The sequence below is a fragment of the Hypanus sabinus genome, chromosome 9 (assembly GCF_030144855.1).
Source record: "Hypanus sabinus isolate sHypSab1 chromosome 9, sHypSab1.hap1, whole genome shotgun sequence".
In the NCBI taxonomy this organism is placed as follows: domain Eukaryota; kingdom Metazoa; phylum Chordata; class Chondrichthyes; order Myliobatiformes; family Dasyatidae; genus Hypanus; species Hypanus sabinus.
In genome coordinates this window covers 2,071,739-2,099,635 of record NC_082714.1, presented here as the reverse complement: position 1 = coordinate 2,099,635, position 27,897 = coordinate 2,071,739, and the positions used below count along the sequence as shown (strand labels likewise).

Below are 27,897 nucleotides of genomic sequence, written 5' to 3'. Positions count from 1 at the left end.
ATGGTGTGCATGGGGGAGATGGGGATGGAAATGGTGTGGATTTGGGAGATGTGGATGTGATGGGGATGGTGTGAGGGTGGATGGGGAAACGGGGATGGTGTGGGTGTGAGTGGGGGAGATGGAGATGGGGATGGTGTGACTGTAGGTGGGGGAGGTGGAGATGGGGATGGTGTGACTGTGGGTGGGGGAGGTGGGGATGATGTAATGGGAGTGGGACAATACATGAGCTGCTGCAGGAGGCGTGGGACATGGTGACGTGGGTTGGGACAATGGTAGAGATGGTAGCTGGGTTTGAACACGAGAAGCGGATGAGGAATGCCAGGAAGCAGCGACACCCACTCCCCCACCCCCTCCCTCACTGACCTGGGATGTCCATGATTGTCACAGCAACAAAAGAGGCTGTGCCGGACAGGATGTTGGCGATGGTGACCGTTGTGTACACTGTGGCGGTGCTGCTGAAGAGGTAATGAGTGAGGTACATGAGGGGGATGACAGACCAGCCATGGAGCACAAGCAGGAGTAAAATGTCAACAAGTTTCTCCTGGAAAGTGAACGGCTGCAGCCCGGCCACCTGGAACATCATCTGCGAGGCAATCAGAGACAGGTTCCTTGTCTCAGAGCTCTTGTTGTACAGACAGCCTGTGTCATCACTCCCTCCACCACACTCCCTCCGCCACAGCCCCAGTCACTCCCTCCGCCACAGTCCCTCACTCCCTCCGCCACATCCCCTCCACCACTGCCCTACTCACTCCCTCCACCATTGCCCCAGTCACTCCCTCCGCCACAGCCCCTCACTCCCTCCGCCACAGCCCCTCTCACTCCCTCCACCACAGCCCCTCTCACTCCCTCCGCCACAGCCCCTCTCACTCCCTCCGCCACAGCCCCACTCACTCACTCCGCCACAGCCTGTGTCATCACTCCCTCCGCCACTGCCCCAGCTTGGATCAGGGCCATAGTAACCATTCCTGTTCCTCACGATATTCCCACTTCCCAGGGATACAGAGTCCAAGCAGCAGGACGTGCACAGAACACTTCAGTACTAACCAGTCTCTTTGTCCCAGCTAGCCCATGACAAACTATCATTCTGCCAACTCCCACTGACCCACACCTGAACCCTAGCCCTTCATACCCCTCCCATTCATGTACCTATCCAAATTCCCCTTCAATGTTGAAATCAAACGTACATCTATAACTTCCAGTGACAGCTCGTTCCACACTCTCACCACCCTCCGAGTGGTCCCCGACCCATGTTCCCCTTAAATATTTCGTCTTTCACTCTAACCTATGACCTGCAGTCCTAGTCTCAGCCAAAAAGCCTGTTTACCTTTACCCTATCTATAGTTTTGTATACCTCTATCAAATCTCCCTTCGTTCTCCAACACTCCAGGGAATAAAGTCCTAACCTATTTAACCTTTCCCTATAGCTTAGGTCCTCGAGTCCTGGCAACATTCTTGTAAATCTTCTTTGAGCTCTCTTGATGTTATTGATATCTCTCCTGTAGGTTGGTGAAGTGCACACAATTCTCTAAAGTAGGTTTCACCAGCTTCCAAGTTATTTATTCCAATGGGATAACCAAACATCTGGTCATATTACTGGGACTCACAGAGTGTTGATAATAGATGCCTTCGCTGTCCCATCCATTACACTTCCTGCCTGTGGGCTTGTCCATTAGTCTGAATCCCCTCTCTCTGGTTACGAATCCTTTTTTGCATGATTTCTTTTGTATTAGAATTAGAATTCAGTTTAAAATAAGACCATTAGACATAGGAGCAGAATTAGGCCATTCGGCCCATCAAGTCTGCTCTGCCATTCGATCATGGCTGATCCAATTTATCTGTCTTCAGCCCCGCTTCCTGGTCTTCTCCCCATATCCAATCAAGAAACTATCAGGTTGTGCCTTAAATACACCCAACAACCTGGCCTCCACAGCTGCTTGTGGTAACAAATTCCACAAATCCACAACACTTTGGCTAAAGAAATTTCTTTGCATTTCTATTTTAAATGGACACCCCTTTATCCTGAGGCTGTGCCCTCTTGTCCTAGACTCACCCACCATGGGAAACATCCTTTGCACATTTACTCTGTTTGGGCCTTTCAACATTCAAAAGGCCCCTCATCCTTCTAAGTTCCAGTGAGTACAGACCCAGAGACATTAAATGTTCTTCATATGATAACACTTTCATTTGTGGAATCATCCTTGTGAACCTCCTCTGGACCCTCTCCAATGCCAGCTCATCTCTTCTTAGATGAGGAGCCCAAAACTGTTCACAAGACTCAAGGTGAGGCCTCACCACTGCCTTATAAAGCCTCAGCATCACATCCCGGCTCTTGTAGTCCAGACCTCTTGAAATTAATGTGAACATTGAACATAGAATTTGCCTTCCTCACCACCGACTCTACCTGCAAGTTAATCTTTAGGGTGTTTTGCACAAGGACTCGCAAATCCCTTTACATTTCAGATTTTTGGATTTTCTCCCCATTTAGAAAATAATCTCCACATTTATTTCTACTACCAAAGTGCATTACTGTGCATTTTCCAACACTGTATTTCATTTGCCACTTTCTTGCCCTTTCTCCCAATCTGCCTAAGCCTTTCTGCAGCCTATCTGTTTCTTCAATACTACCTGTCCCTCCACCTATCTTCGTATCAGCTGCAAACTTGGCAACAAAGCCATCAATTCCGTCATCTAAGTCATTGATATACAGTGTAAAAAGAAGTGGTCCCAACACCGACCTTGTGGAACACCACTAATCATTGGCAGCCAACCAGAAAAAGATTCTTTTATTCCCACTCACTGCTTCCTACCAATCAGTTAATGCTCTAACCATGCCAGTAACTTTCCTGAAACACTATGAGATCTTAACTTGGTAAGCAGCCTCATGTGTGGCACCTTGTCAAAGGCTTTCTGAAAGTCCAAATATACAACATCCACTGCATCCTCTTTATCTATCCTCCTTGTAATTTCCTCAAAGTATTCCAACATGTTCATCAGGCAAATTTTTCCCTGAAGGAAACCATGCAGACCTTGTCCTATCTTGTCCTGTGTCACCAAGTACTCTATCACCTTGTTCTTAACATGCCAGAGTTCAATGACTTTTGAAAGATCATTACCAATGCCTCCACAATCTCTACTGCTACCTCTTTCAGAACCTTTGGTCCAGGTGACTTATGTACCCTTAGGTCTTTCAGCTTCTCCCTTGTAATAGTAACTGCACTTCTCTTCCCTCACAGCCTTCAAAATCTGACACACTGCTAATGTCTTCCACAGTGAAGACTGATGCAAAATACTAATTTAGCTCATCTGTCATCTCCTTGTCACCCATTATTATTTCTCTGCCATCATTTTCTAGCAGTCCTATATCCACTCTCATCTCTTATGTTTTACATACTTGAAAAAGCTTTTACTATCCACTTTGAGCAACACACAAAATGCTGGAGGGACTCAGCAGGCCAGGCAGCATCTATGTAAAAAAGTACAGTCGATGTTTCAGGCTGAAACCCTTTGTGACCCTTCCAGACCAATATCCACTTTGATATTGTTTGCTAGCTTGCTTTCATATTTCATCTTTTCCCTCCTAATGATTTTTTAGTTGCTCTCTATAGGGTCTTAAAAGCTTCTCAATCCTCTTTCTTACCACTGATTTTTGCTTTGTTGTATGCCCTCTCTTTTGCTTTTACATTAGCTTTGACTTACCCTGTCAACATGGATGTACCGTTTTGCCCTTTGGGTATTTCTTTATTTTTGGAATACATCTATCCTGCACCTGCCTCATTTTTCAAAGAACCCCACAGCATTGCTGATCTGCTGTCATCCCTGGCAGTATCTCCTCCCTGTTTACTTTGGCCAACCCTTCTCTCATACCACTGTAATTTCCTTTACTCCACTGGAATGCTGCTATGTTAAGCTTTACTTTTTCTTTATCAAATTTCAAGTTGAACTCAATCATATTGTAATCACTAACTCCTTCGGATTCTTTTACCTTAAGCTCCCTAATTGCCTCTGGTTCATTACATAACACGCAATCCAGTACAGCTGATTCCCTAGTAGGCTCAACGACAAACTGCTCCAAAAAGCCATCTCATAGCCTTTCAACAAACTCTCTCTCTTCAGATCCGCTTCCAACCTGATTTTCCCAATCGATCTGCGTGTTGAAATCTCCCAGGACTATCATAACATTGTCCTTTCGACATGCCTTTTCTGTTTCCTGTTGAAATCTGTGGTCCAATCCCAGCCACTGTTGGGAGGCCTGGATATAACTGACATCAGTTGCTAAAGTTGTACAAGGCATTGGTAAGGCCAAATTTGGAATATTGTGTGCAGTTCTGGTCACCGAATTATAGGAAAGATATCAATAAATTAGAGAGAGTGCAGAGACGATTTACTAGGATGTTACCTGGGTTTCAGCAATTAAGTTACAGAGAAAGGTTGAACAAGTTAGGTCTCTATTCATTGGAGCGTAGAAGGTTGAGGGGGGATTTGATCGAGGTATTTAAAATTTTGAGAGGGATAGATAGAGTTGACGTGAACAGGCTGTTTCCATTGAGAGTAGGGGAGATTCAAACTAGAGGACATGATTTGAGAGTTAGGGGGCAGAAGTTTAAGGGAAACACGAGGGGGTATTTCTTTACTCAGAGAGTGATAGCTGTGTGGAATGAGCTTCCTGTAGAAGTAGTAGAGGCCAGTTCAGTTGTGTCATTTAAGGTAAAATTGGATAGGTATATGGACAGGAAAGGAGTGGAGGGTTATGGGCTGAGTGCGGGTAGGTGGGACTAGGTGAGATTAAGGGTTCGGCAGGGACTAGGAGGGCCAAGATGGCCTGTTTCCGTGCTGTGATTGTTATATGGTTATATGGTTATATCAGGGTCCTTTTACCCTTGCAGTTTCTTAACTCAACCCATACGGATTCAACATCTTCCAATCCTATGTCACATCTTTCTACTGACTTGATGCCATTCTTTACCAGCAGGGCCAAGCCTCCTCACCTGTCTACCTTCCTCTCCCTCCAATATAAAATGTAACCTTGGACATTCAATTCCCAACTACAATCATTCTTTAGCCACAATCCAGTGATGGCCACAATATCAGACCTGACAATCTGTAATAGTGCAACAAGATCATCCACCTTATTTCTTATACTCTGTGCATTGAGATATAACACTTTGAGTACTGTATTTGCTACCCTGTTTGATTCTGCATCCCTATGCACTAATACTCATCCTATCAGCTGTAATTTTGTCCTATCATCTGCCTGTCCTTCCTGACAGTCTGACTGCACGCTATCTTTGAACATAAGATATAGGGGTCAGCCATCTGGCCTGTTGAGCCTGCTCCATCATTCGATAAGATCAATAAGACCTTGCCCACTCACTTAACCTATCTATACCTCTCTGCAGACGCTCCATATCTTCTGCACAATTTGCTTTTCCACTCAATTTACTGTCATCAGCAAACTTAGATACACTACACTTGGTCCCTATTCAAGATTGTTAATGTATATCGTGAACAATTGCAGGCCCAGCACCGACCCCTGCGGCACACCGATCACCACTGATTGCCAACCAGAGTAACACCCATTTGTCAAACAGGACAAACTTACTTTTTTACCATCCATTCTATGCTGAGTCCTTTCACTCCAGTTCCCACCCCTTTGCCAAATTAGCTTCAACCCTCCCAACAGCTCTAACAAATCTACCCTTGAGAATATTAGTCCCCCTTGGGTTCATGTGCAACCCATCACTTTTGAACAGGTCATACCTCCACCCAGAAGAGATCCCAATGATCCAAAAACCTGAAGCCCTGCTCCCTGCACCAGCTTCTGAGTTACGCATTAATTCACCAAATCATCCTGTTTCTACCCTCACAGGCAGCAGTCCAAAAATTACTACCCAGGAGGTCCTGCTTCTCAGCTTTCTACCCCGCTCTCTAAATTCTCTTTTCAGGAACTCCTTGCTTTTCCTTCCCATGCCATTGGTACCAATAAGTACCAAGACATCTGGCTACTCTCTCTCCCCCTGTGGGCATGACCTGAGACACTCGTGACCCTGGCACCTGGGAGGCAATATACCATTCGATCTGAATAAAGAGGGACCTTACTAACTGGGAGGGAGAGCACTGAGTCAACATGATGTGGGCCTTGACCACCTCTGGTATTAAAACAACTTCAGACCCTAAGTAATCGGTCTTTTCATAAACTCTTATTCCCACCTTTATCACTGCGCCCAGAGGCAGACAACAATGTCCCTACGTGATGGAAAAATTCTCTACTGAAGCTTCTCCGAGTGATTGTTTTGATTGGTGCGGATGTTCTCAAACCATCAGCAGTTGGTTCCTTACCAGGATTGCCCAACAGGGGATGAGATAGTTCACGAGGTCCCAGAGGAGTGCCGACAGCCAGAAGCTGACAACGTGGACGGTACTAAGCAATTGCATATGCTTGGATCTCAGGCTTCGCTCCGACACCAGCAAGAGGGAGAAGGTGCTGGCTAGGAAGGCCATTCCATACATCAGGTTAAAGGACAGAGCAAAGCCAGTCTGATTCCTGTTCATTGACAAACAGGGAGTGAAGAGTCAGTACGAACAACCATTGGATCTGACAGAAACTCCATCACAGCCCTGATTACACTGCTCAGATACCCCTCCATGTCCTCTCCCACAGCTGCCACGATCAGTATCCCAGCCCCTTGATTACCCTCAGACACCCGGACTAACCAAGATTCCTTTATCCAGCCTTTGAAGGGAATACCGCTCCCAGATTGCCTTGGATGAACCAACCAGGGGCTGACTCAGGTTTGGGAGAGATGTCCCTTCAGATCAATGGTTGTTGAAGAGCTACACCCCCCAATGGACAAGGATTACCAGAGGTTTCTAGTGGAAGTGATATCCCAATCCTACTGCACTCAGCATTACTGGTCAGGAAACTGGGAGTGGGAATAAACATGTCACTTTTGATTTGGGAGGCTGTAGCAACTGCTGTTCCACAGCCGAAAGGTTCAGGTATCAGATCTCAAACATCTCTAACGATATACTAATAGGTGGGCACACTGGCGTAATACTTTACAGTGTGAGAGATGACTGGTGCGGCCCCTCACAGTGTGAGAGATCACTGGTCGGGGTTCAATTCCTGCTCTATCTGTAAGGAGTCTGTACCTTCTCCCCATGACTGCATGGGCTTCCAAAGACATAGAGGTTAAAGTTAGCAAGTTGTGGGCTTGCTTCGTTAGCTCTGGAAACATGGCGACACCTATGGGCTGTCCCAGCACATTCTTACTGATTTAATGTGACATAAACAATGCGTTTCACTGGATGTTCTAATAAAGATGTGACAAATAAAACTAATCTTTATATCCTTTGATTCATATTTAGATGTGGAGAGGAAACACAGAGACCAGGACAGAGACAGATGAAGTGAAGAGGAGGAGGTGGCAGATAAACCCAATATGGAGACTACTCTTTTGTAGAGTGGAGCATTTACAAACTGAGACTATGCTGCTGTGACTGTTCAACACACGATGCACCCACCTCCATATTACTGTGAGAACAGTTACAACACAGAACAGTACAAACCTTTTACCCTACTCCTAGATCAATCAACCCTTCCCTCCCACATAGCCCTCTATTTTTCTATCATCCATGTGCCTATCAAATGTCCTGAATGTATCTGCCAGACTGATGAGGCAATGTGACATCCTCTGTAAGAACATCTGCACTTTCCTCTGGGTGCTCTGGTTTCGTCCCACAGTCCAAAGACATACTGTTTAGTTGGTTAACTGGTCATTGTAGATTGTCCCTTGATTAGGCAAAGGTTAGATTGGCGGGCTGCTGAGGGCACAGCTGGAAGTGCTGGAAGGACCTTTTCCATTTTGTATCTCTAAATAAATAAATGGAAAATAAAATAATTGCCAATACACACTCATTCAGCTGGTCCATGGCTTCCTCTGTAACGTTGCGGGGCTGGGGGTAGTTGGTGGTGCTGATCGATGCTTCTGGCCCCGCCAGCATCTTGAACAGGGCATTGTCCACCAGCATCAGTGAGGTTGCGGGAGTGTGGAAGGCCAGGTTATTAAACAAAGCTTCAATCCTAACGCCTGATCTGGTGCTTTGGAAAGAAGCGCTCACTAAAATCTCCGTGTTAAGCGTCGATCCCTTCTTCACAGAGTCACTGAGCAGATAGTTTATAAGATCACCTGAAAGAAATGTAGCCAGAAACTGAGAGATATCCTCACAACAAAAAAAAACACAGGTGTCACTGCAAATCTCTGCCTGGTTTCCCTTCTTCCCTTGATTTACAGTCCACTGCCCTCTCCATTTTCTTCAGCCCTTTCCCCCACCACCTCCCTCAACCTACAACTCCTACCTCTGCATTGGAATCACTTTTAACTACTCCGTATAATGGAAATACATAAAACATAAGACCATACAGTGTAGGAGCAGAACTAGGCCATTCATTTGCACTTCAAGCTTATTTTTTAAATAATTCTTTATCATTGCTGAACTTTTCATGCATGTCATGCCAACACTCAACAAATTCCTAATATATGTAAATATATATGGTGAATAATGTTGATCTTATCACAACTGAATCATGATTCCCAGTCTCTCCCCCCCTCACTTACCAATCTACCCCCTCACCTGGATCCACCCATCACCTACCAATCAGCCCCTCAACTGGATCCACCCATCACCTACCAATCAGCCCCTCACCTGGATTGACCCATCACCTACCAATCAGCCCCTCACCTGGATCCACCCATCACCTGCTAATCAGCCCCTCACCTGATCCCACCCATCACCGACAAATCAACCCCCTCACCTGGATCCACCCATCACCTGCCAATCAACCCCCTCACCTGGATCCACCCACCACCTGCCAATCAACCCCCTCACCTGGATCCACCCATCACCTACCAATCAGCCCCTCACCTGGATTGACCCATCACCTACCAATCAGCCCCTCACCTGGATTGACCCATCACCTACCAATCAGCCCCTCACCTGGATCCACCCATCACCTGCTAATCAGCCCCTCACCTGATCCCACCCATCACCGACAAATCAACCCCCTCACCTGGATCCACCCATCACCTGCCAATCAACCCCCTCACCTGGATCCACCCACCACCTGCCAATCAACCCCCTCACCTGGATCCACCCATCACCTACCAATCAGCCCCTCACCTGGATTGACCCATCACCTACCAATCAGCCCCTCACCTGGATTGACCCATCACCTACCAATCAGCCCCTCACCTGGATCCACCCATCACCTGCTAATCAACCCCTCACCTGATCCCACCCATCACCGACAAATCAACCCCCTCACCTGGATCCACCCATCACCTGCCAATCAACCCCCTCACCTGGATCCACCCATCACCTACCAATCAGCCCCTCACCTGGATTGACCCATCACCTACAAATCAACCCCCTCACCTGGATCCACCCATCACCTACCAATCAGCCCCTCACCTGGATCCACCCATCACCTACCAATCAGCCCCTCACCTGGATCCACCCATCACCTACCAATCAGCCCCTCACCTGGATCCACCCATCACCTACCAATCAACCCCCTCACCTGGATCCACCCATCACCTACCAATCAGCCCTCACCTGGATCCACCCATCACCTACCAATCAGCCCCTCACCTGGATCCACCCATCACCTACCAATCAACCCCCTCACCTGGATCCACCCATCACCTACCAATCAACCCCCTCACCTGGATCCACCCATCACCTACCAATCAGCCCCTCACCTGGATCCACCCATCACCTACCAATCAACCCCCTCACCTGGATCCACCCATCACCTACCAATCAGCCCCTCACCTGGATCCACCCATCACTTACCAATCAGCCCCTCACCTGGATCCACCCATCACCTGCCAATCAACCCCTCACCTGGATCCACCCATCACCTGCCAATCAACCCCTCACCTGGATCCACCCATCACCTACCAATCAGCCCCTCACCTGGATCCACCCATCACCTGCCAATCAACCCCTCACCTGGATCCACCCATCACCTACCAATCAACCCTACACCTGGATCCACCCATCACCTACCAATCAACCCCTCACCTGGATCCACCAATCACCTGCTAATCAACCCCCCCACCTGGATCCACCCATCACCTGCTAATCAGCCCCTCACCTGGATCCACCCATCACCTGCTAATCAGCCCCTCACCTGGATCCACCCATCACCTACCAATCAGCCCCTCACCTGGATCCACCCATCACCTGCAAAATCTGACATGTCTAATTCAGTACTCACCTTTGACATGCTTGGGCTTCGCAAGCTGTTCTGGGAGCAGCCCCTCATACATCTGGGCCAGCTGCACTGCCAGGCTGGAGTTACTATCCACAGAATAGGGGACAATGCTGGAACCGTACTGCTGGAGAGTCAGGTTTAGAGGTGGCGAGTCCTTGGGTCCTGGAAATGTCTTGGCTACAATCAGTGCACAGCTAGCGAAAATAAGCGGGATCATAAACTGGCCAGTGATCACCTTCCAGTTCCGCAAGCTGTAGGTGGCTCGCTTCAGGAACATAGCGTAAAACTGCTGCAAGAAGAATCTCACCTGCGCCAGACAAAGCACACGAGGTACACCAGATCATTTACAAAGACGTCAACTCCAGCCATGTGATATCAGCTTTCCATTCACCAAGCATGGAGCATGGACACCAGGCTCAACAATGTCCTGCAATGATACATGCTTTTAGGCATTTGTAACTGTGCAAATGACGTAAATGTAACCTGTCCTGGTCCAACCACATAGGCGCTACACCCAAGAAACCTCATTAACACCTCTGCTTCTTCAGGAGGCTAAAGTAATTAGGCATGTCCCTATCGACTCTTACCCATTTTTAATCGATGCAGCATTGAAAGCATCCTATCTGGATGATCTGTGCTTGGTAGGGCAACTGTTCTGCTGTGACCAAAAGAAAGTGCAGAGTGTGCTGGACATAGTCAAGCAGGTAGTGTAATTAAAGACCCCACCCACTCTGGACAGGCTCTCTGCTCCCCTCTCCTATCAGGCAGAAGGTTCAAAAGTGTGAAAGCACCTACCACCAGGCTCAAGGACAGCTTCTATCCCACTGTCATTACACTACTACGTGGTCTCCTAGTACAATACAATGGACTCTTGACCTTACAATCAACCTTGTTGTGGCCCTTGCACCTTATTGTCTACCTGCACTGCACTTTCTCTGAAGCTGTGACACTTTCTTCTGCATTCTGTTACTGATTTACCTCAATGCTCTGTGGAATGAAATGGTTGGCATGCAAAACATTTTTTTTCACTGTACCTCAGTACATAAGATCTAGGAGCAGGAGTTGGCCATCTGGCCCATTGAGTCTGCTCTGCCATTCATTAAGACCATGACTGATCTTGCCATGGACTCAACTCCCCTACCTGCCCTTTCTCCAGAACCTGTAATTCCCTTACTATGCAAAAATCTATCAGTACCTTAAATAGATTTAATGAAGTAGCTTCCACTGCTTCACTGGGCAGAGAATTACAAAGAAGATTCTCTCCTGTCTGGGAAAAACAGTTCTCTTCATCTCCATTCTAAATCTATTCTTCCAAATCTTCAGGTTGTCCTCTAGTTCTAATCCCATTTACCAGAGGAAACAATTTTCCTGCCTCTATCGCATCTATCCTTTCCAGAATGCTTTGTTTTACTAAGATCCCCTCTTATTCCCCTGAATTCCAGTCAGTATAGTCCCAGGAAACACAAGCTGTGCTCAGAGGCTCATCCCCACCCCATCTCCAGAAACAACCTGGCGAGCCTGCTCTGTGCCATCTCCAAAGCCAGTCTATCTTTCCTCGAGTAAGGGTACCAGAAGTGCATGCAGTAGGTAGGAAAAGGGAGAAGGTTCTGAAGAGAGAATTTAGGGAGCTCGGTAGTAATCTCTGGACCGCTGCCTGTGCAAGGCAAGAATAGGATGATTTGGTGAATGAATGCATGGCTGAGGAACTGGTTTAGGAGGCAAGTCTTCAGATTTCTAGATCACTGGAATCTCTTCCGGGGAAGGCATGACTTGTACCCGATCCTGAAGGGCACCAATATTATTTTGGGCAGGTTTGCTAGAACTGTTGGAGGAGGGTTTAAACTAATTTTCAGGGCCATGGGAACAGGACTGATAGGGCTAAGGATGGGGCAGTTGGTATACAAGCAAAGGCAGTCTGTAGTAAGATTGTCAGGCAGGACAGGCAGATGAAAGGGCAAAATTGCAGTCAGTGGGATGAGTTGCAGTGTAACATGGAGACAAAATTGAAAAGGCTGATGAATACAGGACTAAAGGTGTAATATTTTTGACGCTGGAGAGGTAGTAATGGGGGACAAGGAAATGGCAGATGGACTGAATAAATATTTTGCGTCAGTGTGGAAGACACTAGCAGCATGCCAGAAGTTCACAAGTGTCAGGGGGCAGAAATGAGTGCAGTTGCTATTACTAGGGAGAAGGTGCTTGAGAAACTGAAAGGTTTGAAGGTAGATAAGTCACCTGGACCAGATGGACTACATCCCAGGGTTCTGAAAGAGGTGGCTGGAGAGTTTGTGGAGATATTAGCAATGATCTTTCAGAAATCACTAGATTCTGGAATAGTTCCAGAGGACTGGAAAATTGCAAATATCATTCCACTCTTCAAGAAGGGAGAGAGACAGTTATAGGCTAGTTAGTCTGACCTCAGTGTTTGGAAAGATGTTGGAGTCGATTGGAAAGAATAAAGTTTCAGGGCTTTTGGAGGCACATAATAGGTCAAAGTCAATACCATTTCCTCAAGGGAAAACCTTGCATGGCAAATTTATCAGAATTCTTTGAGGAAATAACAAGCAAGTTTCACAAAGGAGAATTGGTGTACGTTGTGTACTTGGATTTTCAGAAGGCCCTTGTTAAGCTGCTGCACAAGACTGTTTAACAAGAACCCATGTTACTACAGGAAAGATTCTAGCATGGATAGAGAATTGTCTGATTGGCAGAAGGCAAGGAATGGGAAAAACTAGAGCCTATTCTAGTTGGCTGTTTTGCAGGGGTTGGTATTCTGACTGCTTCTTTTTACAATCACTTGGATGGTAGAATTGATGGCTTTGTGGCCAAGTCTGCAGACAATTTGAAGATAGATAGGGCCAGGTTGAGAAAGCAGGGGGCTGCAGAAGGACTTAGACAGATTAGGAGAAAGGGAAAAGGAAAGGTAGATGGAATACAGTGTCGGGAAGTGTATGGTCATGCACTTTGGTAGAAGGAATAACAGCATAGACTGTTTTCTAAATGGGGAGAAAAGGATTCCCTAAAGGTTAACTTGCAGGTTCAGTCATTAATGTGGAAGACAAATGGGATGTTAGCATTCATTTTATGAGGACTAGAATATAAAGGCAAGGATGTAATGTTAGGAATTTATAAAGCACTGGTGAGGCCTCACTTGGAATATTGTGAGCAGTTTTGGGCCCCTTATCTGAGAAAGGATGTGCTGGCTCACCTCCGACCCCTGGTCAGATCAGCCCTCAATCCCCTGCACACTGGGGTTGACAATGCTGTCATCAACCGGCTGAACGGAGCCTACTCCCATTTCAATAAGAGGGCAGCCATCTGAGGATCATGTTTTTTGATTTCTCAAGAGCCTTCAATAACATGCAGCCCTCATTGCTGGGGTAAAGCCCTGTTCAATGGAGGTTGGCACTTCCACTGTATCATGGATAATGGATTATCTTGACTGGCAGACCAGTTTGTGTGGCTTCAGAGCTGTGTGTAAAACATGGCTATAAGCAACACTAGAGCCTCACAAGGGTCTGTACTAGCCCCCTTCATGTTTACCCGGTACACCTCAGACTTTAGATACAACACTGAATCATGTCATCTGTAGAAATTCTCTGATGACTCAGTAACAGTTGGGTGGAAAAGGGAGGACAGGAGAATGAATAGAGGGTCCTGGTGGAGGACTTTGTCAAATGTGCAAGCTGAATCATCTGCAGCTCTGCCATTTCTTTGTCCATTCTCCTAATCTGTCCAAGTCCTTCTGTAGACTCTCTACTTCCTCAAAATTACCTGTCTCTCCACCTATCTTCATATCGTCAGCAAACTTTGTAATAAGTCCATTAATTCCATCTTCCAAATCATTGACATACAACGTAAAACAAATTGGTCCCAACACAAACCCCTGAGGAGCACCAGTAGTCACTGGCAGCCAGTCAGAAAAGGCTCCTTTATTCCCACTCTTTGCCTCCTGCCAATCAATCACTGCTTTATCCATGAGAATCTCCTGTAACACCGTGGGCTTGCAGCTTGTTAAACAGCCTCATGTGTGCAATCTTGTCAAAGGCCTTCTGAAATCTAAGTACGCACCATCAACTGATAGTCCTTTGTCTATCCCGCTTGTTACTTCTTCAAACAATTCCAACAGATTTGTGAGGCAGGATTTTCCCATGAGGAAACCATGTTGACTACAGCCTATTTTATCATGTGCCTCCAAGTGGAGTCATCTTTAATAATCAATTCCAACATCTTCCCAACCACTCAGGTCAGACTTACTGGCCTATCATTCCCTTACTTCTGCCTCTCTCCCTTCTTGAAGAGTGGAGTGACATTTGCAATTTCCCAGTCCTCCCGAACCACTCCAGAATCTACTGATTCTTGAAAGATCATTACTTATGTCTCCATAATCTCTTCAGCCACCTCTTTCAGAATCCTGGCATGCAGTCAATCTGGTCCAGGTTATTTATCTACTTTCAGACCATTCACTTCATGCCCCCGACACCTGGAACTTCCACCATATTTCTAGTGTCTTCCATAGTAAAGACTTATTCAGCTCATTCGCTATTTCGTTGTTCCCCATTACTACCTCTCCAGCAGGCCAATATCCACTCTCGCCTCTCTTTTACACTTTATGCATCTGAAGAAACTTAAGGCATCCTCTTTAATATTATTGGCTAGCTTACTTTGAATTCCATCTTTACCTTAATTACTTTCTAGTTGCCTTCTGTTGGTTTTAAAAGCTTCTCAAGTCTCTAACTTCCCACTAATTTTTGCTCTATGATATGCCCTCTCTTTAGCTTTTACGTTGGCTTTGACTTCTCTTAGTCACAGTTGTGTCATCTTTCCCTTTAAATAATTACTCCTCTTTGGAATGTATATACCCTGTGCCTCCCAATTTGCTTCCAGAAATTCCAGCTATTGCTCCTCTGCCATCATCCCTGCCAGTGTTCTTTTCCAATCGATTCTGGATAACTCCTCTCTCATGCCTCTGTAATTCCCTTTATTCCATTGTAATACTGATACATCTGACTTTAGCTTCTCTTTCTCAAATTTCAGGGCGAGTTTGATCATAGTATGAACACTTTCCCCTAAGGGTTCTTTTACCTTCAGCTCTCTGATCAATTCTGGTTCATTGCACAACACCCAATCCAGAATTGCTGATCCTCTAGTGGGCTTAACCATGAGCTGCTCTAAAAAGCCATCTCACAGGTACTCTGGAATTCACCCTCCTGTAATCCAGCACCAACCTGATTTTCCCAATCTACCTGCATATTGAAGTCCCCCATGACCCATTGTAACATTGTCCTTTTTGCATGCGTATTCTACCTCCAGTACTGTTTTGGGGGTCTGGATGCAACTCCCATCAGGGTCTTTTTACCCTTGCAGTTCTTTAGCTCTATCCATAATGATTCAACACCTTTGGACCTTACGTCACCTCTTTTTAATGATTTGATTTCGTCTTTTACCAACAGAGCAATGCCGGCCATTCTGCCTTTCTGCCTGTCCTTTCGATACCACGTGTATCGTGGGACATTAGACTCCCAACTATAATCTTCCAGCCATGATTCAGTGACACCTACAACATCATATCTGCCACTGTACTGCAAGTTCATCTACCTTACTCCATATACCACACTCATTTGGAAACAACATTCAGTGGTACCTGATTGTTTCAATTCTGGAATATTGTTATGAAACCATCACAATCAGATCAGGTTTATTATCACTGGCATATGTCATTAAAGTTATTTGTGGCAACAGGAAAGTCCAATGCACAAAAAAATACTATAAATTAGAATATGAATCAGAGGATAGAGAGGGCAGTGGCTGAGAGAGGCACAGACAGAGAAGAGCAAAGCAGTGTGCTAGTGTTAATAGAGGGTTCAGTGTGAGAGCCAGCTCAGGGATACGTGCACTTACCCCGGTGTTGGGTTTGACAGTGGAGAGGTCGAGGGTTTGACTTTGCTCAGAGCTCCTGAGGTTGCTCATTAGGCCATCCAGACTGGCGGTCTCCCTGACGGACCAGTCACTCACCCTGCGTTCATGCTGATACTGCAGTGGCGGAAGCTGAATAGCCTGGTCCATGCTGGTGTCCACCAGCTTGCCCACCCTGTGATGGAAAGCAGGCTGTCACCATGGGGTTACAGGGGCCGAGACAATGGAAGCGGCAGTGTGGGAAGTGGTCAGGAAATCAACATTGGATGGGTGGGAGAGTTATGGGAGTTGTAGAAGGGAGGGGGGGGGGAAATGGGATAAGGGTGCAGCAGCAGAGCCAAACAGACAGGGATGAAAGCAGAGGGAGGGGGAGTGAGGCAGTCATGGAACAAAATAGCATAGAAACAGACCCTTCAGCCCATTTAGTACATGCTAAACTGTTATTCTGCTTAGCCCCACTAACGTGCACCTGGACCATCGCCCTCCATACCCCTGCCATCTATGTACTTGCCCAAACTTCTCTTAAATGTTACAATAAAACCCACATTCACCACTTGCCCCAGTAGCTAGTTCCACACTCCCACTGTCCTCTGAGTGAAGACGTTTCCCCTCATGTTCCCCTTAAACTTTTCACCCTTCAGCCTTAACCATGACTTGTAGTTGTAGTCCCAACCAACCTCAGTAGAAAATGCCTGTTTGCATTTACCCTATCTATATCCCTCATAATTTTGCATAATGCGATCAAATCTCCTCTCATTCTTTTTCACTCTAGGGAATAAAGTCCTAACCTTTCTGTAAAACTCAGGTCCTCAAGTCCCGGCAACATCCTTGTAAATTTTCTCTGCACTCTCAATCTAAGCCAAAATGGCACCAGTGAACAACACGACCAATGATGACATCCTCCTGACAGTTCACAAAACTACTTCCTTTACCTCTTCTTCTACCAAATATGATTCTACTACTAAACTGCATGCAATTGAAACCTGTGAATTACATTTTGATGATGTGTTTTTGAGTGAGTGATCTGATTGTTTACTGTCTCCAAGGGAGTTCGGTGAAGGTTCGAGCAGAGTGTGCAGCCTGGAGGCCTGGAAGTCTGGAGACAGGCCCATGATCGACTCCATTGCATCTGAGGGCTCAAGGGTGTGAGCCCATGATTGCCTTTATTGTATATCTCCGATTGAGGCTTCAAGGGTGCAAGCCCATGATTGACTCCATTGCATCTTTGTGAATAGTGTGTTGAGGGTGGAGAGCCCATGATCGACTCCATTGCTTCTTTCCGACTGAGAGGTCAAGCAAGGTTGAAGTTGACGAGTAGGAGAGTAGAGGATGAGCGGGTGTTCAGTGCCATCTGCTGCATTTGGCCCGTCTTCCTCTCCCTCTCACCTGCTGCTGTCGGAGGAAAGCGCAGGGATCTTAGGATTCACATTGCAAGGATTGATCAGCGAGGTCTGTTGCTGTGCACTCATTTTTGGGGAACTCTAAGGTTTATGTTGCATGTGAAACTGGATTCTGGTTACTATTTTTGAGCGGTTTGATCAGGGTGAACAGTGAGGAATGGGACACTTTGGTTAAGTCTGGCTCTGTTGGGCCCCGGATGACTAGCGCTGAATATTTCTGGTTAAGTCTGGCTCCATTGGGCCCCGGATGACTAGCTCTGAATATTTCTGGTTAAGTCTGGCTCCGTTGGGCCCCGGACGACTAGCACTGAATATTTCTGGTTTGATTTTGATATTCCAAGTGCTGTTCATTTGCTTTTTGCCGTTTGTGCAGTTAGTTCTTTTTCTTATTGGGGGTTCATTTAGGGACAGGTTCCATGGTGCCTGTGGGAGGATGGGTTTCAGAGTTGTATTCTGTACACATACTTTGAGAATAAACATACTTTCAATTTTTTGATAACTTTTCTGTAGGTAGGTGACCAGAACTACACACAATACTCCAAATTAGGCCTCACCAACTTTTTCCACTTTGTTCCATAAGGTATTAGGTTATTCGGCTTATTGTGACTGCTTCGTCATTCAATCATGGTTGATTTTTTTCAACACCATTCTCCTGCCACCTATTTGTAACCTTTAACTACCTTTGCAATCAAGAACCTATTAAATTCTACCTAAAGTGCACTCAATGACCTGCCCTCCACAGTCATTTGTGGCAACAAATTCCACAGATTCAACACCCTCTGGCTAAAGAAATTCCTCCTCATCTCTGCTCTAAATGGACGTCCCTCTATTCTGAGACTGTGTCCTCTGGTCCTAGACTCCTCCACTATAGGAAGCATCCACTCCACATCCACTCTAGGCCTTTCAATATTCAATAGGCTTCAATGTGATCACTCCCACATTCTTAAAAACTCTAGTGAGAACAGGCCCAGAGTCATCGAAAGCTCCTCATACACTAACCCTGTCACTGCTATAATCATTCTTGTGAACCTTCTCTGGGCCCTCTCCAATGACAGCACATCCTTTCTTAGATATGTGATCCAAAACTGCTCACAACACTCCAGATGCAGTCCAACAAATGCCTTATAAAGCCTCAGCATTACACCTGTTCTTTTATATTCTTCAGAATGAATGTTAACATTGCTTTTGCCTTTCTTATCACTGACTCAACCTGCAAGTTAACCTTTAGGAATCTTGAAACAGAATCCCCAAGTCCCTTTACATCCCTGATTTCTGATTTTTTCCCTCATTTTGAAAATAGTCTCCACTCTTATTCTTCCTACCAAAGTGTATAATCGGATTTTCTTTACTCCATCTTAAGTTTCTTTACCTACACTTCTTATCTGCCCAAGTACTGCAGGCTCCCTGCCTTTGTGACTCCACATCTTTCATAAGGGTAAAATAGTATTCCAAGGCAAAGACGACAAGCTCACCTCAGGAACACCTCCTCCATGGTTGTGACGGAGGCACCATAACTTGCAATTCCCAGTTCCTCTCGTCTTTGCTCCAGTTCTGAAAAGAGAGCTTCAAACCTGTGGACGAAAGGTGTAGATGTACAAATGCCCTTGGAGAAGCAGCTAACCCACCATACTGTAAGTGTGTGAAAGATAGGGGCAGGTTTTCGTCTTGCTCCCCGGCGTCAGGTATGGTTTTCTTCTTACATCACTTTGATGATCCCAATTTTCTCCAATATCCCTAATGGCTGAAAGTCCATCAGCCTTGATTACTTCCACAGGAGCTAATGGTAGATCCCTGTCAACCCTTCCCTATAGTTACTGGTGCACCATAGAAAGCATACTATTCAGATGCGACACGACAACTACTTTGACCAAGACCACAAGAAACTGCAGAGAGTTGTGGACACAGCTCCACACATCACAGAAACCAGCCTCCCCTCCACAGCCTCAGTCTGTATTTCTTGCTGCCAGCATAATCAAACACCTGGAATTCTCTCTTCTCCTCTCTCCCATTGGGCAGAAGATACAAAAGTCTGAAAGCACATATCAGCAGGCTCAAGGACAACTTCAATCCTACTGTTATAAGATAATTGAATTCAAGATTCAGGATCTTGAATGGTTCCCTAATACAAGATGGACTGTTGACCTCCAAATCCAGCTTGTGTGATCTTGCACCTTATTGTCTACCTGCACTGCACCTTTTCTGTAACTCCTACATTTTATTCTGAGTTTATTTATTTATTTAGAGAAACAGGCCCTTCCAGCCCATTGAGCTGCCATAACCCAGCAACTCCCTTATTTAACCCGAGCCTAATCACAGAACAATTTACAACGACTAGTTAACCTACTAACTGGTATGTCTTTGGACTGTGGGAGAAAAGTCACAGGAAGAACATAGAAACTTCCTTATAGAGGATGCTGGAAATGTCCTCTGAAGTCCAATGCTACGAGCTGTAATTGCAGCACGCTAACCACTACCCTACCATGGCACCCAGTTCAGTAATTGTTTTTCCTAGTATTACCTCAACGCACCATTGCAACAATGTGATCTGTATGCATGGTAGAAGAGACAAGCTTTTCACTGTATCTGAGTAGATGTGGCAATGATAAACCAATTCACCAATTAATCCAGCAGTTACAAATGACAAATTTCACTGAATGCTCCAATGTACATGAGAGATACAAATATGAACCAGTTACTGTGAGATGGACTGCAAACACACACACACACAAGCACATAACACACATCATAGATACACATGCATGCACATTTCACACATTTAATAAATATACAAGTGCACACATACATGTCTGATACAACATGACCACAGATACATGCACGAACACAGACACGGTTACAGAGGCAGAGTGTTCAAGAGGGTGACTCTCTGCCCTTTGCCCTGCAAGCCCACACTCAGATTGGAGAACCCCATGCTCTACCTGACAGTGTATTCATTCGGGAGGAGAAAGGAGAGCTCTGCACCAACATTGGTCTGCTGGGTAGCCCCGGGGACAAAGCTCTGGACGAGACGGTTGATGTTTACGGTGTTACAGTGAGGCTCCTTGACGATCACCATGCGGTATCCAGCTCCTGCATAACACACACATACCACACTCACCCTAAATGTCTACAAGGATCAAAGGTTAACTTTATTTGCCACAAACGGTAGCATGTGTACAAGGACGGGTTACACCTGAACCCAAAGGGGTCCAATAGCCTAGCAGGCAGGTTTAATAGAGCTGTTAGTTTGGCAGGGGGAATCAAACATATGTGCAACAGACATGACAGAAAGGACAGACAGGAGATGAGGCATAATCACAGCCAGTGGGATGAGTTACAGGGCAATAGAAGCGTGGTGCAGTTAAAACAGAAAGCAACAAATACCGGACTGAAAGTGTTATATTTGAAAGTATGCAGCATAAGAAATAAAATGGACGACCTTGAAATTCAGCTACAGATTGGCAAGTATGATGTTGTGGCCATCTCTGAAACTTGGCTAAAGGATGGCTGCCATTGGGAGCTGAACGTCCAAGGATATACAGTGTATTGAAAAGATAGGTTCGTAGGCAGAGGGTTTGGTGTGGTCCTGTGTATAAGAAATAATATTAAATCATTAGACATAGGATTGAAGGTGTAGAGTCTCTATGGGTTGAGTTAAGAAATGGCAGGGGTAAAAGGACCCTAATGGCAGTTGTATACAGGCTTCCATACAGCAGCCGGGATGTGGATTACAAATTTCAGTAGGAGATAGAAAAGCTGTGTCAGAAGGGCAGGTGTGTTTATACACATTTTTAATCTCTCCCTCTCCCAGTGTAGAGTGCTCTCCTGCTTCAAATTATCCACCATTGTCCCTGTACCAAAAAAGACCAAGGTAAGATGCCTGAATGATTGGCGTCCAGTCGCACTCACCTCAATAATAAGCAAATGCTTTGAGAGGCTGGTTAAGGATTACATCTGCAGCTTGCTACCACCCACAGTGGACCCCCTACAATTCGCCTACCAACACAACCGATCGACAGACGACGCAATAACCACAGCTCTACACACTGTCCTTGCATATCTGCAGAAGGATGCTTATGTGAGAATGCTGTTCTTGGACTACAGTTCAGCATTCAACACCATTGTTCCATCCAGTCTTGACAAGAAGCTCAGAGACCTCGGCCTTGTGCAGCTGGATCCTGGACTTCCTGTCAGATTGCTGGCAGGTTGTAAGAGTGGGCTCCCTCACCTCCAACCCTCTGACTCTCAATATAGGAGCCCCTCAGGGCTGCGTACTGAGTCCCCTCTACTCCCTGTATACCCATGACTGTACCTCCACCCACAGCTCCAATCTGCTAATTAAATTTCCCGACGACACTACATTGATTGGTCTTATCTCAAGCAATAATGAGGCGGCCTACAGGGAAAAAGTCATCTCTCTGACACAGTGGTGTCAAGAAAACAAACTCTCCCTCAATGTCGCAAAAACAAAGGAGCTGGTTGTGGATTACAGGAGGAATGGAGACAGGTTAACCCCTATAGACATCAATGGATCTGGGGTTGAGAGGGTGAACGGCTTTAAGTTCCTTGGCATCCACATCACCGAGGATCTCACATGGTCTGTATACACTGGCTGGATCTGGAAGAACGTGTGAGGAATCTGGAGCAGCAGCTGGATGACCTTCGACTCATAAGGGAGAATGAGGCAGTCATAGATGAGAGCTACTGGGAGGTAGTCACACCTAGGCTGCCGGAAGCATGTCTTTGGGTGACAGTCTGAGGGGGGAAAGCGAAGGAGAGTAGACAGGTAGTGCAGAGCACCCCTGTAGCCATTCCCCTGAATAATAAGTTTACCGTCCTGGACACTGTTGGCAAGGACGACCGACCAGGTGTGAGCCATGGTGGCAGGGCCTCTGGCACTGAGTCTGACCCTGTGGTGCAGAAGGATGGGACGGAGAAGAGGAGAGCTGTCATCATTTGAGACTCTATAGTCAGGGGAGTAGACAGGAGATTTTGTGGACGTGAGAAGGACACCCGCATGGTTTGTTGCCTCCCGGGTGCCAGGGTCCGGGATGTCTCTGACCGGGTGCATGGCATCCTGGTACGAGAGGGAAAGCAACCAGAAGTCCTGATACATGTTGGTACCAACAACATAAGCAGGAAGAAGGATAAGCTCCTGAAGTGTGAGTTTCAGGAACGAGGCAGAAGGCTGAAGAACAGGACCTCAAGGGTGGCGTTCTCAGGATTGCTGCCAGTGCTACGTGATAGTGATGGTAAGAATTGAAGGAGATGGCAATTGAATGCATGACTGAGGAGTTGGTGCAGGGGGCAGGGTTTTAGATTTTTGGACCATTGGGATCTCTTCTGGGGAAGGTGGGACCTGTACAGATCGGATGGGTTGCACCTGAACTCGAGGGGGAGCAATATCCTTGCAGGTAGGTTTGCTAGCATGGTTCGGGAGGGCTTAAACTAATTTGCAAGGGGGATGGGACCCGGAGCGATAGAGCAGTGAAAGAATTGCATCTAAGAAGTGATCCAAGATATAGAGAGGCTTTGCGAAAAGAGAAGCAGAATAAAGGTTGTAAAGGTAGTAATGTAGAAGGGCTAAAGTGTGTGTACTTCAATGCAAGAAGCATCAGGGACAAAGGTGATGAACTGAGAGCTTGGATACAAACATGGAATTATGATGAAGTGGCCATTACAGAGACTTGGCTAGCACCAGGGCAGAAACGGATTCTCAATATTCATGGATTTCAGTGCTTTAAAAAGGATAGAGAGGGGGGAAAAAGGGAGGAGGGGTGGCATAACTGGTCAGGGATATTATTACAGCTACAGAAAGGGTGGGTAATGTAGCAGAATCCTCTTTTGAGTCAGTATGGGTGGAAGTCAGGAACAGGAAGGGAGCAGTTACTCTACTGGGGGGTATTCTATAGGCCTCCTGGTAGTAGCAGAGATAGTGAGGAGCAGATTGGGAGGCAGATTTTGGAAAGGTGCAAAAATAACAGGGTTGTTACCATGGGTGACTTTAACTTCCCTAATATTGATTGGCACCTGATTAGTTCCAAGGGTTTAGATGGGGCAGAGTTTGTTGTGTCCAGGATGGATTCCTGTCACAGTATGTCGACAGGCTGACGAGGGGGAATGCCATATTGAATCTAATATTAGGTAATGAACCATGCCAGGTCACAGATCTGTCAGTGGGTGAGCATCTAGGGGACAATGATCACCGCTCCCTGACCTTTAGCATTATCATGGAAAAGGGTAGAACCAGAGAGGACAGCAAAATCTTTAATTGGGGAAGGGCAAATTATAAGCCTATTAGGCTAGAACTTGTGGGTGTGAAGTGGGATGATGTTTTTGCAGGAAAATGTACTATGGGCATGTGGTTGATGTTTAAGGATCTCTTGCAGGATGTTAGGGATAAATTTGTCCCGGTGAGGAAGATAAAGAATGGTAGGGTGAAGGAGCCATGGGTGACAAGTGAGGTGGAAAATCTAGTCAGGTGGAAGAAGGCAGCATACATGAGGTTTAGGAAGCAAGGATCAGATGGGTCTATTGAGAAATATAGGGTAGCAAGAAAGGAGCTTAAGAAGGGGCTGAGGAGATCAAGAAGGGGGCATGAGAAGGCCTTGGTGAGTAGGGTAAGGGAAAACCCCAAGGCATTTTTCAATTGTGTAAAGAACAAAAGGATGACAAGAGTGAAGATAGGACCGATTAGAGATAAAGGTGGGAAGATGTGCCTGGAGGCTGTGGAAGTGAGCAAGGTCCTCAATGAATACTTCTCTTTGGTATTCACCAATGAGAGGGAACTTGATGACGGTGAGGACAATATGAGTGAGGTTGATGTTCTGGAGCATGTTAATATTAAGGGAGAGGAGGTATTGGAGTTGTTAAAATACATTCGGATGTTTAAGTCCCCGGGGCCTGACGGAATATTCCTCAGGCTGCTCCATGAGGCGAGGGAAGAGATTGCTGAGCCTCTGGCTAAGATCCTTATGTCCTCGTTTTCCACTGGAATGGTACCGGAGGATTGGAGGGAGGTGAATGTTGTCCCTTTGTTCAAAAAAGGTAGTAGTGATAGTCCAGGTAATTATAGACCAGTGAGCCTTGCGTCTGTGGTGGGAAAACTGTTGGAAAAGATTGTTAGAGACAGGATCTATGGGCATTTAGAGAATCATGGTCTGATCAGGGACAGTCAGCATGGCTTTGTGAAGGACAGATCATGCCTAACAAGCCTGATAGAGTTCTTTGAGGAGGTGATCAGGCATATAGATGAGGGTAGTGTAGTGGATGTGATCTACATGGATTTTAGTAAGGCATTTGACAAGATTCCACACGGTAGGCAAATTCAGAAAGTCAGAAGGCATGGGATCCAGGGAAGTTTGGCCAGGTGGATTCAGAATTGGCTTGCCTGCAGAAGGCAGAGGGTCGTGGTGGAGGGAGTACATTCAGATTGGAGGGTTGTGACTAGTGGTGTCCCACAAGGATCTGTTCTGGGACTCTACTTTTCGAGATTTTTATTAACAACCTGGATGTGGGGGTAGAAGGGTGGGTTGGCAAGTTTGTAGACAACACAAAGGTTGGTGGTGTTGTAGATAGTGTAGAGGATTGTCGAAGATTGTAGAGAGACATTGATAGGATGCAGGAGTGGGCTAAGAAGTGGCAGATGGAGTTCAACCCGGAGAAGTGTGAGGTGGCACACTTTGGAAGGACAAACTCCAAGGCAGAGTACAAAGTAAATGGCAGGTTACTTGGTAGTGTGGAGGAGCAGAGGGATTTGGGGTTACATGTCCACAGATCCCTGAAAGTTGCCTCACAGGAAGATAGGGTAGTTAAGAAAGCTTATAGCTTTCATAAGTCGAGGGATAGAGTTTAAGAGACGCGATGTAATGATGCAGCTCTATAAAACTCTGGTCAGGCCACACTTGGAGTACTGTGTCCAGTTCTGGTCACCTCACTATAGGAAGGATGTGGAAGCATTGGAAAGGGTACAGAGGAGATTTACCAGGATGCTGCCTGGTTTAGAGAGTATGGATAATGATCAGAGATTAAGGGAGCTAGGGCTTTACTCTTTGGAGGGGAGGAGGATGAGAGGAGACATGATAGAGTACAAGATATTAAGAGTGGATAGCCAGCACCTCTTCCCAAGGACACCACTGCTCAGTACAAGAGGACGTGACTTTAAGGTAAGGGGAGGGAAGTTCAAGGGGGATTTCAGAGGAAGGTTTTTCACTCAGAGAGTGGTTGGTGCGTGGAATGCACTGCCTGAGTCAGTGGTGGAGGCAGATACACTAGTGAAGTTTAAGAGACTACTAGACAGGTATATGGAGGAATTTAAGATGGGGGGTTATATGGGAGGCAGGGTTTGAGGGTCGGCACAATATTGTGGGCCAAAAGGCCTGTAATGTGCTGTACTATTCTATGTTCTATGTTAAAAAGGCACAACAGCACTGCTTTCATCTCAGACAGTATGGGCCCTCAAGTCCTAAGAACTTTCTACAGGTACACAATTGAGAGCATCCTGACTGGCTGCATCACTGCCTGGTATGGGAACTGTACCTCCCTTAATCGCAGGACTCTGTGTACAGAGAGTGGTGCGGACAGCCCAGTGCATCTGTAGATGTGAACTTCCCATCATTCAGGGCATTTACAAGAATGGGTGTATAAAAAGTGCTCGTAGGATCATTGGGGTCCTGTCTCACCCCAACCACAATCTATTCCAGTTGCTACCATCAGGAACCGGTACCGCTGCTTAAAGGCCAGGACCAACAAGCTCCGGGACAGCTTCTTCCATCAGGCCGTCAGGTTGATGAACTCATGCTGACTTGTGTGTACACTATATTACATTGATTGTTCTATTTATTATAAATTATTAGTAATTACTATCTCAATGGCTCTCCAGAAGGTTTTAGGCCACCTAGACAACACAAACACCTACTTCACGATGCGGTTCATCAACTATAGCTCAGCATTTAATACCATCATTCCCACAATCCTGATTCAGAAGTTACAGAACCTGGGCCAACTGGATCCTTGACTCTCTAATTGTATCCTTGACTTCCTAACCAGACCACAATCTGTGCAGATTGGTGATAACATATCCTCCTCACTGATGATCAACACTGGTGCACCTCAGGGGTGTGTGCTTAGCCCACTGTTCTACTCTCTGTATACAGGTACAGAGGAGATGTCAGGGGTAAGTTTTTTATGCAGAGAGTTGAATCCGTTGCCGGCGGTGGTGGTGGAGATGAATACATGGAGCTTAGGAAAATAGAGGGCTGTGGGTAAGCCTATGTAGTTCTAAGGTAAGGACATGTTTGGCACAGCTTTGTGTTGTAGGTTTTCTATGTTTCTACACATGATTGTGTGTCTAGGCATAGCTCAAATACCATCTATAAATCTGCTAATGATACAACCATTGTTAGTAGAATCTCAGGTGGTGACAAGAGGGTGTACAGGAGTGAGATATGCCAACTAGTGGAGTGGTGCCACTGCAACAACCTGGCACTCAACGTCAGTAAGACGAAAGAGCTGATTGTGGACTTCAGGAAGGGCAAGATGAAGAAGCACATACCAATCCTCACAGAGGGATCAGAAGTGGAGAGAGTGAACAGCTTCAAGTTCCTCGGTGTCAAGATCTCTGAGGATCTAACCTTGTCCCAACATAGCGAAGTAATTATAAAGAAGGCAAGACAGCGGCTATACTTTATTAGGAGTTTGAAGAGATTTGCCATGTCAACAAATCCACTCAAAAACTTCTATAGTTGTTGAAGTAAACTATGTCTACCTGTCTGGACACGCCCCTCTGCTGACTGCTGCTGACTGCTCCTATGGCTCCTCCCACAGACCCCTGTATAAAGGCGATTGGGGCACTGCTCCTCCCTCAGTCTTTGAGATGTCGTGCTCCCTTTTGCTGTTAATAAAAGCCTATCGTTCACTTCCAGTCTCTGAGAGTTATTGATGGTGCATCAGTTGTACCGTGGAGAGCATTCTGACAGGCTGTATCACTGTCTGGAATGGGGGGGCTACTGCACAGGAGCAAAAGAAGCTGCAGAGGGTTGTAAATCTGGTCAGCTCCATCTTGGGCACCAGCCTACAAAGTACCCAGGACATCTTCAGGGAATGGTGTCTCAGAAAGGCAGCATCCATTATGAAGGACGTCCAGCACCCAGGGCATGCCCTTTTCTCACTGTTACCATCAGGTAGGAGGTACAGAAGCCTGAAGGCACACACTCAGCGATTCAGGAACAGCTTCTTCCCCTCTGCCATCCGATTCCTGAATGGACATTGAAGCTTTGGACACTACCTCACTTTTTTTAATATACAATA

At 46.1% G+C, this 27,897-nt stretch overlaps 1 protein-coding gene across 4 annotated transcripts in view; it reads right to left on the bottom strand.

Annotated features, from left to right (window-relative positions):
- abca3b (ATP-binding cassette, sub-family A (ABC1), member 3b) overlaps nt 1-27,897 on the bottom strand; it is a 235,319-nt gene that overhangs the window by 137,695 nt on the left and 69,727 nt on the right. For all 4 annotated transcript variants that reach the window (XM_059978838.1, XM_059978841.1, XM_059978840.1 and 1 more), the window contains exons 16-22: nt 20,529-20,679; nt 19,065-19,163; nt 16,178-16,367; nt 10,280-10,583; nt 7,913-8,186; nt 6,337-6,541; nt 364-583 (exon numbers count right to left, since the gene is read on the bottom strand). In XM_059978838.1, coding sequence (XP_059834821.1) covers nt 364-583; nt 6,337-6,541; nt 7,913-8,186; nt 10,280-10,583; nt 16,178-16,367; nt 19,065-19,163; nt 20,529-20,679 — 1,443 coding nt within the window. The remainder of the gene's footprint in view (nt 1-363; nt 584-6,336; nt 6,542-7,912; nt 8,187-10,279; nt 10,584-16,177; nt 16,368-19,064; nt 19,164-20,528; nt 20,680-27,897) is intronic.